This window comes from Vipera berus (genome assembly GCF_964194415.1).
Source record: "Vipera berus genome assembly, chromosome: 4".
Classification (NCBI taxonomy): domain Eukaryota; kingdom Metazoa; phylum Chordata; class Lepidosauria; order Squamata; family Viperidae; genus Vipera; species Vipera berus.
The window spans coordinates 12,492,657-12,509,052 of record NC_138206.1 but is presented as its reverse complement, the minus strand read 5'-3'; the positions used below and the strand labels follow the sequence as shown (position 1 = coordinate 12,509,052).

At 42.2% G+C, this 16,396-nt stretch overlaps 1 protein-coding gene across 1 annotated transcript in view; it reads right to left on the bottom strand.

Moving 5' to 3' along the window:
• FAT3 (FAT atypical cadherin 3) overlaps nt 1-16,396 on the bottom strand; it is a gene marked incomplete at both ends in the record, with an annotated part of 425,634 nt that overhangs the window by 57,233 nt on the left and 352,005 nt on the right. Inside the window, one exon of the mRNA XM_081327912.1 lies at nt 15,522-16,320. Within this exon, the coding sequence (XP_081184038.1) occupies nt 15,522-16,320 (799 nt within the window). The remainder of the gene's footprint in view (nt 1-15,521; nt 16,321-16,396) is intronic.

Genomic DNA, 16,396 nt, shown 5'->3' with positions numbered 1-16,396 from the left:
TTTTCCCCAAAATCCATTTTTTCTAAAACTTTCAACAAAAATTTCCAATTCAATTGATCAAAAGCTTTTTCAGCATCTAAAAAAATTAGCACCGCAGCAATCTGGTTGTTCCTTTCCAAAAACTCTAACACATCAACTATATGCCTCACATTATTTTTCATTTGCCTACCACTAATAAACCCCGTTTGATCCCCATGAATCACCTGTTGCAGAACCCTCATCAGTCTATTAGCCAAAACCTTAGCAAATATCTTGTAATCTGTGTTTAAAAGCGATATCGGTCTATAATTTTTAACTTGAGTAGCATCCTGGTCTTCCTTCGGAATCAAAGAAATAAAAGCAGTTCTCCAAGACGGTGGCACCTTTCCCCCCCTCTGAATTGTCTGGAACAGTTCCTTTAACGGTTTTATCATTTCTAATTGTAAATTTTTGTAATAGGCCGCAGTCAAGCCATCCGTACCTGGTGCTTTATCCACCTTCAATTCCTTAATTGCTGTAAAAATTTCTTCTTCTGTGATCAGTTGGTTAATCCCTTCTTTTTGTACTTGCGTAAGAGCCGGGATGCTAGCATTTTCCAGATATATATCAATGTCTTTTTCATTAATTTTCTCCTTAGCATATAATTTAGAATAAAAATCCACAAAAGCGTCCTTGATAAGGTCCTGTTGAAACACAACCCTTCCTTTGTGCTCAATCTTATCTATATTAGAAGCCCTTTGTTTTTTCCTCAATCTGTAAGCTAACCATCTACCTGGTTTATTTGCGTTGCAAAAAGTATTATGCCTGGCAAACCGCATATTGGTTGCCACTTGGTCAGCCATTAATTTATCAAATTGTCCTCTTAACAATTTAATAGCCTCCTTAATCTTCACATCCTCTGAGTTCAAAATCAAAGCCTTTTCTTTTTCCTTTATTTCGTTCTCCAGTTCTTTCCTCCTGGCTTCCACAACACGTCTATGTCTGTTATTCATATATATCAACACCCCTCTCATGTATGCCTTGCTAGCATCCCACACCATATCCATAGAGGTACCTTTGTTCATATTAGTTACAAAAAAATCCTTCATCCGCTGTTTGCATTCTTCCACATTTCTCTGATTTCTAAACAAATTCTCATTTACGCGCCACGAGCGCCTATCTCTTTTCTCCTTATCAATCTCTAACCAAACTGGACTATGATCAGAGATAGTTCTTGCACAAATCTTCACCTTTTTAGTCCTCAAAAAAAAGTCATTAGTCACCAAAATAAAATCAATCCTCGAAAAAGATTGATGTCTATCAGAATAAAAAGTATAATCCTTTTCCCGCAAGTGTCTCTCACGCCAAATATCTCGCCAAGGACTTCTGAATTCATGTTGCTTACACGCACCTGAATGTGTTACGTTTTTTGTGAAAAAGCAGAAATGATTTCTACTCTCATAGTTTGAGGCTTCTACCGGTCATGGATTTCTTGGTAGTCTCCCACTCAAGTGCTAACCCAGTCTGCCCTTGCTTAGCTTTTTCAAGATAGCCAAAATTGGCTCGGTCTGGTCATTTTCTCAATTCGGTCATTGATGCTAAGTGGCTGAGATAAGCTTGACATGACCTTTGTGACAATAAAAGGAGGAGCAAGGAAGAACTTTCTGTGTGAGATGGAATGCCAGGAGGTTGTGGAGCTGTTATAGAAAAGATCTCTTAGTCCTGAGAAAGTGGGAAGTGTAAGAAAGAAACTCAAAATAATTGTGCCTTGATTTCTGTTAGGTAGACGCTGGAGTGTAAAGGGCCTTTCACCAGCTCTCAAGATTCTGTTGTAATGTCCTGACTGCAACCAAGTACATCAGAGACTCCTAGCGACTCCTGTTTCTTGATTTTTGCCTTGAAGGATGGAGACAGCATCATTTTGAGAGTTTTCCAAAATAAGAAAGGTTTGTACATGCCTTGTGATTCTTGTTTGCCAACCGGTTCTAAGTGATGCCCCTTTAAAGCTGATGTTAGGATGGAAAATTTAGAAACAGAATCACTGAGATTATTTGTAAGAATGCAGATAAGCACACAGAAGAAAAGAAGACATGGAATCACTTTCCTTTTTCGAGCAACTAGAAAAGCTTGGGAGCTAAGTTAGTATAAATATTTGTCCCCTCTTCTCTTCTGTCTACTTCTAAAAACTCCCTTTTGATCCCTTAATTTGGGGTAGAGCTGGGATGACTGGATGGAGCTGAGCATTTACTGGCTGGATGCCCTTCCTGATGCCTACGCAGAGTTCACAGCATATATTTTCTCTTTGCTCCCTGATAGACAAAACATCTGCCGCTACCTAGGGTTGAACTGTCAACCTTCCAAGTGGGAGGTGAGCACCTTCATCACTCAGACACCACGTTGCTCTCTTCTGTCCTACTTCATTATCCTCAAAAGCTGTTCTGTTAGGCAACTGGGACCTTATCCATAGATTTACCCAAACTGAGATGTTGCTTTTACTAATCAACCCATTCTTTGCACAAAGTCACCATTCGGTACTCTTCTCAAGGTATGAAGACTAGTCCAGACAGAGAATCAATGGAAGCATTTTCACTCCCCCCCCCCCCAATTCAGGCTCCTGTAGGTTGAATTTTATAGCTATCACAAAAACCTTTAAAATATTAAAGCTTCGGAAAGAGTATTTTATGTCTGTCTTTGTGGGCCCCAAGCTACAAATCTTGTGCTACTGCACGGCTCCCTGCTAACCTGCATTTTCAGGTTGATTTCACAATGGCGCTGACTAGAAAACCACTAAAGCACTCAGAAGGATGTTTATTTAGTTATATTTAGTTATATTTAGTTATATTTATATACCGCCCTATTCCCTGAGGACTCAGGGCGGTTTACAGGGAATTAAAAATCCAAAATACAAAAATTAAGAACCAAATTAAAAAATATTAAATTAACCCTGTAGTCAGTTAAAAAGAACCCCAAATTAAAAATTCCTCCTCAGTCTGGGCCCGAGAGCTCAAAGAGCCAGGTCTTCAGGCCCCGGCGGAATGATCGGAGGTCGGGGGCAGTCCTCAGCTCCACCGGCAGCTGGTTCCAGAGGGCAGGCGCTCCCACCGAGAAGGCCCTATCCCTGGGTGTCACCCGCCGGCAGTCTCTTACCGGCGGGACCCTGAGCAGACCCTCCCTGTGGGAGCGCACTGGGCGAAGGGCATTTGATGCCGGCGTTATCCATGTTTGGGGATTTATAGCCAAGACTTGAAGTACCTACTTTGAAGTCCAGTGGTTTTCTGCTGGTCTTTATTTCACCAAGCAAAGTTCATTATTGGAATGGAGGTAGGATTACTCTTGCTAGGGCAGTCTGGGAAAAAAAATTAATGGCATTTCTCTGGGGCCTGGGTAAAAGGAGTAGGAATCCAATCCAAGGATTCTTAACTTGGGAGTAAATGTTCCAAAAACGAAATGGGTCATGCCTAAGTTGCAAGTTAAATAATTTAACCCATGTTACATGAGTGTGCTGTTATTTGGAACTAGAGCAAAAAGGCAGTTTAAAAAGCCAACAAATCAAATGTCAAAACCTGGTAAAATTGATCCACCTAGTTCCAGAACAAACAGGACAGGAAATTTCCTGACAAAACAATTAATCAGTTGAAGGACTGGCCTCCAGACGTTGTGGGTGCTCTAGTACTGGAGGTTTTTAAGAAGAGATTGGATAACCATATGTCTGAAATGGTATAGAGTAGTCACTTTCAACCTTTTCTTCACCACAGACCCCCTTTAAATACTATTTGTGGCCACGGACCCCCCAAGACATAATTCAAGATTTAAATCATAACATTTCTTCAAGCCTTCACGGATCTACTGTGATGACATTGTGTTCCTCCCAGGAGTCCGCGGACCACAGGTTGAGAACCACTGATACAGTTTCCTGCTTGAGCAGGGGGCTGGACTAGAAGACCTCCAAGTTCCCTTCCAACTCTGTTATGCTGTTCTGTTCAGGACAACCAGCACATAGCAACACGGTACTATTCTTTGAGGCTTCACTTAATTGGTTTTATTATATGATTGCGCTCTTATGCCATGTGTAATGACAATAAAATAATGCATTCCTGTTGGGTTAGTCGGGTTGGCCAAATAATATATACACACTGCATTTTCTTCTTAATTTCACACATATACATGAAATGCCTATTTAGATAACCTTTATTGTCATTTTTTTCCTGTAGGTACAATGGCACACATTAAAAATGAAATTTAGTTGCTTCCTCTCAGTGTACACATACATAACACTTTTAAAAAAATACAGTATTACTGCAGTGGTTCATGTTCTCTTTTTGAAATGAAAAAAAAAATAGTTTCTTGAAGAACATAAGAAAATGGATATATCCTACTTACGCTGAAAGAGAATTGCTGGGAAAAATACATGATGTCATCGTGAAGTGGGAGAAATACATTAGGCATGCATTAAGATGAATAATAATTTCTGCTCTCCTCAGCAGGGAAATCCAAAATGGCGGGTATAGTATACAGTATGTACACTGCTGTGTTCACACTTTTAAACATATACAAAACATGTACATAAATATACAGGTAGTCTTGACTTACAACCACAACTGAGTCCCAAATTTCTGTTGCCATGTGAGACAGCTGTTAAGTAAATTTTGTCTCATTTTACAACCTTTCTTGCCACAGTTGTTAAGTGAATCACTGCAGTTGTTAAGTTAGTAACATGGTTGTTAAGTGAATCTGGCCACCCCATTGACTTTGCTTGACAAAAGGTCGCAAAAGTTGATCACATGACCCCGGGACACAGCAATGGTCATAAATATGAGTCAGTTGCCAAGTGTCTGAATTTTGATCACGTGACCCTGGGGATGCCACAACAGTCATTAACTGTGAAAAATAGTCAAAAGTCACTTTTTGTAGTGTGGTTGTAACTTCAAACGGTCACTAAATGAACTGTTGTAAGTTGAGGATTATCTGTATCTGTATTAAAATAATCGCACACTATATAGCAGACATGTCAAACACAAGGCCCGGGGGCCGGATCCGGCCCTTGAAGTGGTTTCATGCGGCCCGTGAAGCCATCCTGGAAACAGTGAGGGAACGGCCCCCACTGCCTTGGCTCTGGCCCAGAGACCCTTCTTCTGCCAGAGATCCTCAGATCTGTCCCACTCCTGCCCAGGCCTCCATAGGCACCTTTGATGTGAACAATGTAGATCTGGCCACCCCCACCCAGTAGGCCACATGCACTCCAGCCATGCCCACCCAGTAGGCCACTCCCACCCTGGCCATACCCACCCGGCCCCCTGAGGGCAACTGCAATGCTGATGTGGCCCTGAATGAAATTGAGTTTGACACCCCTGCTATATAGATATGTGACTCCAGTAAAATTTAGTTATTCATTTCCTACATGGTATATTCATTCATCTGAACCTGCGTATCTTTACACATAAAACGGCAATTTACCATTACTATGAAAAATGTTTTGCATGCCACTCATATGCGTACTGGAACATATGCATGCAAATTATGCATATGAAAGACATGCATGTGCAGGGATATAGGGATATTATATTATTAGGTACTTTTTGTGTTGACATCATAAACTGTAGTCAAGTTACTTGGACACCATTGGAGCTGGGAAGCTAACAAATGCAAATAAATAAATTCAAATAAGCAAATGAATAAAAACAGTTGTAGACATTAGAATCAGTATTTTGGCACATCCAAAATAAAGGTCTATACTGCTCATCCCTAATTTCTTTTGGTCTAAAGATACCCAAGATCACTTTAGCATTTAACAGCTGCAGTCACTTTTTTTTTTAGCCGTCATTTCCTCCCCTGTGGTGACACAATTATCAACCCTGATTATTGAACTATAAAACCCCATCTCTGCCATTCATCCCGGGCTGATTCTTCGTTGCCACTACAGGTAAGATCAGATGCTGAACAAGAAAAGGATGACATTAATTGCTTTCCAGAACGTGCCCTGGCTTCTGATAGGAATGATTTAGCATTGTGAGAATGGAAAAAAGCCACATGCAAGAGCATCATAAATAGCAGTGGAAAATCAATGCGCCCAGGGACTACTACTCCTTGCAATATTTCCAAGCAAAGCACAAAAGCCCCAATAAAATAGCAGAGTTCCAATATCTCAGGGGGTGCCACAAAGAAGAGGGAGTCAAGCTATTTTCCAAAGCACCAGAAGGCAGGACAAGAAGCAACGGATGGAAACTAACCAAGGAGAGAAGCAACCTAGAACTAAGGGGAAACTTCCTGACAGTTAGAACAATTAACCAGTGGCACAATCTGCCTCCAGAAGCTGTGAATGCTCCAACACTGGAAATTTTTAAGAAGAGACTGGACAGCCATTTGTCTGAAATGGTATAGGATTTCCTGCCTGATCAGGGGGGGGTTGGACTAGTCCAGGGCTTTTCAGCCTTTTCACCCATTGTAACACTTTTAGGATATGGCAACTTCCGAGTACCACCAGTCGCCTAGCAAGGTGTCAAAAACTTGATGACCAAAAAAAAAAAGGAAAAAAGTGATGAAGTACAGGTAGTCCTCGACTTACAACAGTTCGCTTAGTGATTGTTCAAAGTTACAATGGCAATGAAAAAAGTGCCCCCTAAGCCACAGCCGAGCAAGACGCCTGCCTGCCTGCCCGCCTGGCGGTGCTCTTCTTCCTGTCCAAGGTTTTCATTGTTGTGAGCATTTTTGTTGAGGATTGGCAGCGAGGGGGGTGTTTGGTTTTTATTCCCCCCCTCTGCTGGGTGGTTGCAGCAGGTTTTGGTCACTTCACATGACCCTGGGACACTGTGACCGTCATAAATATGAATCAGTTGCCAAGCATCTGAATGTAAATCACAAGACCCTGGAGATGCTGCAGCATTCCAGCTGATCGGTGCTTCTTCTGGGCTCAGAAGCGCCAGGATCAGTGCCGAACTCCAGCTGGAGCCTGGCGCTGATCCTGGTGCTACCGCTGAGCCCTGACAGCCCTGCAGCTCCAGCCGTCTCTTGCTCAGGCTTGTGCGGTGCTACCACCGGTTCAGCTCATTCCCCTCCCCCGCTACCACTTTTCTAGGATGGTCACATACCACCTGACAGGTGCCAATGTACCACAGGTGGTACCTGTACCACTGGTTGAAAAGCCCTGGACTAGATGACCTCCAAGGTCCCTTCCAACTTTATTATTATTATTAAAAGCAACACTGAAGTAGAACTGGAGGGACTTCTGAAAATGTCTTCATACTAAGAGTTAATTCCAAATGAACCTGGATGATCAAGAGAACTACAGATAGTCCTCGACTTACAACGGTTCATTTAGTGACCATTCAAAGTTACAACGGCACTGAAAAAGGGACTTATGACCATTTTTCACACTCATGACCGTTGCAGCGTCCCTGTGGTCACGTGATTTATATTCGGATGCTTGACAACTGGTTCATATTTATGACAGTGGCAGTGTAACAGGTAACATCATCAGTGCTGGAAGGGAAGGGTCTCCACTTCCTTCTAGCACTGATGATGTTTCCTAGTTGGGTAATGAAACGTCTACAAGAAAACAACAAGCTCAGAGAGCACCAAGGACCCACATTTGAGATTTGTTTCGTTGGGAGTGTTCAAGAAGCGTGTTGACTGACATCTCAGCTCTAGCAGCGGAGATGAACAGAAAGTTCTACTGCGTGTCCAAATTCCTTCTTGTACAATACTGCAAAATCACGATGATGGTTTTGGATCGAGACTGCGGAGAACGGTTGGACCTGTTAAGCGATTCAGGGTCACTAGCTTTTCCAGTCCAGCCTATCTGTGACGAATCAAGCAGCTGAGCAGTTGAATTATTTTCATTTAATTATAACTGAAATCACTGGATACATTTAATTGCCTTTTTCCTGGTCCACCCACTTCTTTATCCTGACTGACTTGGATGATAGGATAGCTGACAGAAGGATTACTACTGCAGGACGAGTTCAAAATTTGAAAGGTTTATTTGTTATTAGGAAGACGATCTCTCTCCCTAGCCACTCTGAGCGGCATGCAACACTAAAAACAGTAGAAAACAGCGTCATAAAATAGAAAGAACAGTCAGGTCTGGATGGAGCAATGAAATACGCCACCTAACATATCCTCCATGAACGTTCAAGATGAGCAAGGTTTTAATTACAATAGCCCAGTTGTTGATTTTGATACTACCTCCATTAGCCATGGACATGTCATTGCAAGTGTGACCACAACCTCAAAAAGCTAAGATGATCCATATGGTTTCAGAAAGAACAGGCTGCATACATCAACCCCAAAGAAATGTTGTTACTGGTTCAAAAGATCCTTTGCTTTGTCCAAGGTAATGCAGGACCATTACTATGACCGTGCTCTATCAAACCCACATTTCATTTGAGCTCATTTGTTCATACATATTCTCCTAAAGCAGGGGTGTCAAACTGCCGGCCCGCGGGCCGGATGCATCATAGCAAAACCATGCCCACCCCATTGCCAGCAATGGTAAAAAAGTCATGATACGTCACGACACGTCACATGATGTTGCGAGTTTGACACCCCTGTCCTAAAGGAAATCACCTGACTGCTGTTTGGAAGGACAGAAATTGAAGCTGAAGCTCAAATCCTTTGACCAGCAAATGAGAAGAGAGGACTCTCTGGCAAAGATGGAAGGCAAAAGGAGAAGGTAATGGCAGAAGATAATAATAACAACGACAACAACAACAATAATAATTTGGAAGGGATCTTGGAGGTCATCTAGTCCAACCCCCTGCTCAGGCAGGAAACCCTATACCGTTTCAGACAAATGGTTGTCCAATCTCTTCTTAAAAACTTCCAGTTATGGAGCATTCACCGCCTCTGGAGGCAGGTTGTTCCACTGATTAATTGTTCTAACCGTCAGGAAATTTCTCCTCAGTTCTAGGTTGTTTCTCTCCTTGACTAGTTTCCATCCATTGCTTCTTGTCCTGCTTTCAGGTGCTTTGGAGAATAGCTTGACTCCCTCTTCTTTGGGGCAGCCCCTGAGATATTGGAACAGTGCTATCATGTCACCCCTCGTCCTTCTCTTCATTAGACTTAGACCAGGGGTCTTCAAACTCGGCCCTTTTATGACATGCTGGTTGAGGAATTCTGGGAGTTTGTTTGTTTGTTTGTTTGTTTGTTTGTTTATTCATTTATTTGATTTGTATACCGCCCTTCTCCCAAAGGACTCAGGGCGGTGAACAGGGCAATAAATATCAAAATACAAAAATTAAGAACAGATTAAACCATAGTGCCCAAATACAATAAATAAATTACATTAAAAACAATAATTAAAACCCAAACCCATCAGACCAGGCCGGCTTGTTCAAACAAATAGGTTTTTAGGTCACGTCGGAAGGAGCGAAGGTCGGGAGCCATCCGGAGCTCAACCGGTAAACGGTTCCACAGGTCAGGCGCACCCACAGAGAACGCCCTCCCTCTGGGGGCCACCAGTCGGCATTCTCTGACCGGTGGCACCCTGAGGAGGCCCTCTCTGTGGGAGCGCACTGGGTGGAGAGAAGTTGATGCCAGCCGCAGGTGCTCCCTAAGGTACTCCGGACCCATGCCATGTAGGGCTTTGTAGGTCATTACCAGCACCTTGAATCTCACCCGGAAGGCAACTGGAAGCCAATGCAGCTCACGGAGCAGAGGTGTAACATGGGAGTATCGGGAGACCCCCAACACAACTATCGCGGCTGCATTCTGCACCAGTTGGAGCCTCCGAGTGGTCCTCAAGGGCAGCCCCATGTAGAGAGCGTTGCAGTAGTCTAACCGAGAGGTCACGAGCGCATGAGTGACTGTACGCAAGGCATCCTGGTCTAGATAGGGCCGCCTTGTTGAACTCCATGAGTCATAAAAGGGCTGAGTTTCAAGACCCCTGACTTAGACATACCCAATTCCAGCAACCGTTCTTCATATGTTTTAGCCTCCAGCCCCCTAATCATCTTTGTTGCTCTTCTTTGAACTCTTTCTAGAGTCTCAACATCTTTTTACATCGTGGTGACCAAAACTGGATGCAGTATTCCAAGTGTGGCCTTGCCAAGGCGTTGTAAAGTGATATTAACATTTCATGTGATCTTGATTCTATCCCTCTGTTAATACAGCCTAGCACTGTGTTGGCTTTTTTGGCAGCTGCAGCACACGGCTAACTCATATTTAAGTGATTAGTCTTATCAATGCAATGAACATGAATTTGGGAGACCAAACGTTTCTATGGAGATTCTCAGTCATCCAGATCATTCCAGAGGTGCTTTTTCAAAAGGCAACTGGATTTCTTTGTTTTGTTTTTTTTCCCCCTTGAAGACACTTCGCTTCTCATCTAAAAAGCTTCTTCCGTTCTGGAGAAGAATTGAAGAGAATTGAAGAAGCTCGTTAAACGAGAAGTGAAACATCTTCAAGGAAAAACAAGAAAGTCCAATTGCCCTTTGAAAAAAAGCACTTTTGGGACAACCGTGACCCTGGATGACTGAGAATCTCCATAGACAACTGAGAGACAGTGGAAGACAGGGGCCCCTGACGCACTATGGTCCATGGGGTTGCAGAGAGTTGGGCACAACTTAACAACTGAACAACAACCAAACATATTCACCTGGTTCTGAGCGACTCATTTTCATCCTTGGTCCAGAGACAGCCAAAAGAAGATCCTAAACTATTTGTTTATACTGTGGGTGAGCTGTGCTTCTTTTTTTTCTCAGCTAACTGCAGAAAAAAGCCAACTAAAATACAGAGGAGAGAGAATTCTCAAATTACGATGCTTATTACTGGATTACTGGTGTGGCACGGAAGGCTTGGGTTCGAGTCAGCTCTTTTTTTAGACGTGTCATGCTAGAGAATGAGAGGAAAAACCCAAAGTACGGAATCTGCTCTCTTCTCTCCTCTCTGCCCAGCCTACCAATTATATCTTCTGTTATTTTCCAGACAGTAAAACCAACTGCTGTCATGCTAGAAAGCGGTGCTCTGTCGGTGTTACGACAGCCAGTATTTAAACTATATTGTATCCTATGCAAGCAGTGTCAGCAAATTTCCTGAACGGTTAAATCCCTGTCACTTTCTGCCACTCCCAAGTTCCCATGGAAATTCACCACAGACGGCGGTTCTCGGAAGTACCTCTCTAGGAGATGGAAATGACCGTAGCCACAAGGATCTAAATGTTCCTGCAGTGGTTTAGAAAATTACTAGAGAATGGTTTTTAAAAGCTGACCCAGCGCCTTGTGGGAGTCGTAATTCAAGCGGATAGAAAATGCTAAGCTATGATGCGAGGACGCTGAAGGATCCACTGGATGGTGGTGATGAACTTGCAAGGAAGACACACAACTGCTGTGTGCATATCTAAGAGCCACATTTTTTTCCCCCTGAGTCCTTGGATGGCAGAAGAAGTTGAAGATTCTCTTTGTCTTCAGTGATGTAAAGCCTATTATAAAGGTTAGTCTCTTAACATAACAGTTATTTTGGTTTTCCATTTCTGTTGAATATCTATGGAAAGCGGTATTTAATTCATTTATTCAACTTTATGACTGTTTAACCACTATGACAAATAGATTACAAAACAAACCAAAAAAGCAAAACAATTTGTAACAAAAGAGCAGGCAATTTTGCAATGGGAGATACTCGCCGAAACATTCTACTTTGCTTCCTAGAGGTGAACTTGCTCAAAACTCTGGCCCAATGCCCAAAATTAAGTTCCTAAGAGCCTTAGAAAAGACAAATTGGCTTGGCAGAAGGCCTCATAAAGCTGCTCTGGATACTATTCAAGACCCTGACATTTGGCGATAGACAATTCTGCAACTACAAAACAGCAGCTTGGGGATCACGTGCACACCCTCATGCCACAATGGATGAAATGGCTTGATTCAAGATATGCCCACACCCAACGTATCACATCATGGTTTAGCATTATGTGTGAACCAGAATTAATGGTGATTCTGGAAACCATCATTTGCAAACGGAGAGCCAATTCAGCATCACATGAGCACAATTCTCCCTTATCAGTTTCAACCATATTTGACCATTCACCTGAAGTATATTTCATCCTTCTTCTGAACAACCCTTTGTTGTTAAACAATATTATAAAATTAAATGGAAACGTGTTAGCTGAACCGATAATGGCTAGGGAATTTCTGTGTCATTTCTATACCTACCCCACTTGCAAAATATAACCCTATGATTTGAAATAGACAATAAACAATAAACAGAGCACCACTATGAAAACATAGTACAAACCATACAAATAGAAGTAAAAAAAGCCAGCATGCTCAAAATCTTAAACCAATTTTCCAGACAGGCTCATTCAATACCCTTACCCAGTTGCTCTGAAAAATTAAGTTTTTAAACCTTACAGAAGGCTACAACTACCAATCTTCATAGCTAAATAGGATTAGAACTATGTTCTCCATAGGTGTTAGCATCAGGCTGAACTTATCTGGTTTGGAAATTAGGCCAGTACTTAGAAAACAAGCCAATAGGAAATTGTAAGGCTGTGGACTAGACTAGACTCTTTGTGCGTGTGTGTGCGTGCATGTGAATATGCATGGTGTGCACATGCGTTTCAGTCAAGGTTAACTCCTGGTAATTGGACAAATCCTTGCACTTTTTTTACTAAAATTTTCTGGAACTTATTTGCCATTGCCTCCTTCTTAGGGCTGAGAGTGTGTGGCTGGCATGAAGTCACCCAACTAGAAATCATGGTCTCCTCATTTCTAACCTGATTTTTAATGGCTAGACTAAGCATCCCCAAAGAAGGCAACAAAGAAATAAGTTCAGTTGCCATGCCTTGACTTTCAGACAACTTTTCCTGGATGACTGAGAATCTTCATCAACATACTGCCACATACTTTGTATAGGAAATTCTTGAGGTTAGCTCAGTCATATGTTCCAATGACTCTTTGCCTACTAACTTGCTCTGACTGATGAAGCTGCTTGGATGAGCAGTGAAACATCTCAAACCAATAAGAAAATAAGTGCAGTTGCTATGACTCAACTTTGGGACATTGTTCTATATCGTTTACAATTTTGATTTTAAGATGCTTACAGTATTGTGGATTTTTTTAAAGTCGGTTTTCTTAAAGAAACATTTTGTAAAGATATAAAATAGAAGAATAGAAAAAAGATGACTCAAAGGGTAACATAAATTGAGTGATTAAAAAAGCAAGAAAAAATATTTAAAGACGTGACGTCTGATATTCTTTGCAGCAAATTGAAACCCAATAATTACCATCTCCATCCTCCCATGTTGTATATCTTCCCTTAAATAACCTTTTTATTCAATAAATCCCACTATCAACAGTTCATTTTTAACTATTTTCAACAAAATGTTTATAAAGGTTGTTTATTGTGAATGTTATAATTGTTTGTTTGTTTTTATTGGACTGCTGAAACCAGCTCTGATTCCTTATTGATTCAGCGGTATACAAATAGAATAAATAATTATGTATCAAAAGGGTATGCTGCAACTCTGAGCAGCCCACAATTATTTAAAGCATTAAAACAAGACCTTAAAAAGGGCAGGAAACACAAAGAAGAGTAGATGTGGCAAGATGACAAACGGCGTGGAAACAAAAGAGAACAACCTGAATTAAAAGGAGGCTTAAAAAAAAAGTAAATCAGCAGGAGAAAAGAATGACTAAGAAGATTACTTTGCAAAATTTGTGGAATTTAGCACAGATTGCAGTTTAGTGCAGTGATTTCATTCTAGAATGGGGAATTATTCTTTTTGTAGGGGGAAAAATACAATACTCAATTTTATTTTATTTTTTGCTTGGGCCATATGGTTGATTATGTAACCTTCTGGATAACTTAACAGAATAACAGAATTGGAAGGGACTTTGGAGGTCTTCAAGTCCAAACTCCTGCTCAAGCAGGAGAGACCCTACACCAGGGGTCTTCAAACGTGGCCCTTTTATGACTTGTGGACTTCAACTTCCAGAATTCCTCAGCCAGCATATGCTGGCTGAGGAATTCTGGGAGTTGAAGTCCACAAGTCATAAAAGGGCCAAGTTTGAAGACCCCTGCCCTACACCATTCCAGACAAATGGCTGTCCAATCTTTACTTGCACACCTCCAGTGATGGAGCACCCATAACTTCTAGAGGCAAGTCATTCGACTGATCAATTGTTCTCTCTGACAGGAAATGGCCCCCTTAGTTCTAGCTTGCTTCTCTCTTTGATGAGCTTCCATCTGTTACTTCTTGTCCTGCCTTCTGGTGCTTGGGAAAATAGGCTGACCCCTTCTTCTCTCTGACAAGCCCTTCAAATATGTCACCCCTAGTCTTTCTCTTTGTTAGGCTAGAGACCCAGTTCCCGCAAGCAAGAAATTTCATTTCATTTCATTTCATTAATTTCATGAAGTTAACTCCGGCAATTTGAAACATAAACTTTACCGACTGAAGTAAAAGGATCTGTACTGCTTCATCTAGTTTTTTGACTACTGTTCAAAACAACACAAAGGTCCAAAACCCTTGAGAGGATTAACCCTATTCTTCTGCATCTTTCAAACCTATTTGGTGTTTTGGTAACTATCCCTGCTAATCAAAGGTAAACTAAGTGAAATTGCTCCACAGCTGCCATGCATAAACAATGAATGTCCATGACATCTGTCTGTGGGAATAAGCTTTGGAATAAGATGCATATTTTAAGAATGAACGTTCCTCCCCCCCCAACCCTCCCTTGCATCAGCCTTTCCTACGCCATGTAAAATTTGGTTGGCATCTCTTTGGGGGGATTTAATTTCAGTTCAAAGGTATTTTTCTGCCAATGTTTCCTTCTTATGGGTGTAAAATTCTAGGAAAGGGGCACACCAAAAATACAACCTGCATTTAATGGACCACAAGGATGGCCCTTCAGGCTAATTCAACAAGGCTCTTCTGTTTGTTTTCCCCCACCCCCCAGAGCCTAACATGCAAAAAAAAAAAGCAAATGCTGCAGTTATGCCACCTTCGAAACAGTGCAGAAGTTTCCGATCATATTTTTTTCCCCAGCCTGTGTGAATATAAAATAACAACAATAAACGAGGGGCAATATAATAAGGACTACGCTCTGGGAAAGGTCAAGAACTCCCACTTTGGTCTCAATTACTTAACGACATGCTTTGTTGGTTTTCATTACTCTGGCAAAATAGAAAAACGAGTCAAGGTCTTTTTAAACTTTATTGCTCAGGTCAGATGCCCTGATCAGTCTGAAAAAAAAAACGCAGACCGTCTGGGACTGTTCTAACACAATCACTGCTTTCCAGGGCCTGAAATTTGCCCCCCCTCCTAATCTCATACCCTTTTCCATGACACGGCTGACCTCTTTCATTAGGCCATATCCTGAAAGTTTGGCTACTTTTCTCCCAAGAGGTCAAAGTTGACTAGCTTTCTTTGACCTCCATCAACATCAGACTTTCCTGTTTGAGCCAGAGAATTTAGAGTCTCAGCCTTCTGCTTTACAAAGATCAGAAGGAATCAGATCTTTTAGGCATCTGACCTGAGTTCCTTATGCTGGTCACATTGTCGGAGAAATAAAAAAAGTAGCTTTGAATGGGGAGAAGGCGAACAAGACTCGGGGAGATGGGAAGTGGACACTCACCATTGCAAGAGCAGCGGGCGTTTCGGTAGAATCGGGGACACACAAAACTCATCCTTGCTGTGCTGTAAGTCATCAGGGAATGGGAATCGATAGACAGATTTTGCTCACAATGCTGCTCCTGACAATCCAGCCCAGAGCAATTCTTCTCAAGGATGGCAGCGATGCGAATCACATTTTCCAAGTGTCGCCTTGCATTGGTAAGCTTCTGTATCAAGTAGGCCGGCTTGTAGAAGCCACCAGTGTGCATCTGAACCGCGAAGAGCATGTCAAGCTGATTGCTGCCTGCCACAGGCTGAATACTGATGATGTGCAAGCTATCTTGCTTTTGGCTGAGGACGGCATTGCGCAGGGTACGCCTGAAGCCATGCATGTGAAGACCCACAAAATCCTCCGGGGAGATGTTCTCGAAACGGATGGTGACGGTGTTCTGCAACATCTCCTGGGCTAACTGCTCGACGTGGACGGTCACATCCATGGGGACCTGGAACCGCCCGTCGCTGACAGATACATTCAGGATATACTTCCCATTGTCCAACCCTCCGAGGGCAATGATCTTTCCGTCATGGTTGTTAACCTTGAACAAACTTTTCTGCTCCGACTTCAGGCCGTAGGTGAGGACATCATACACATCTTGGTCTGTCGCATGGATCTTTCCGATAACACCTCCCGGGAAGTCATCTTCCATAGTCACAATGAAAATCTCCAGGGGAATGGCTGTTGGCTTGTGGATGCTTTCTTCGATCACCCGGATCTGAATGAAGGTGTGGGAAATCTGCTGAGGTTTTCCTGAATCCTTTGCCTAATTCAAGAAATGAGAAATTGAAAACTCAATGATGTCGCACAAACAACCCTTTCAACGTTGCCCGGTAAGGGAA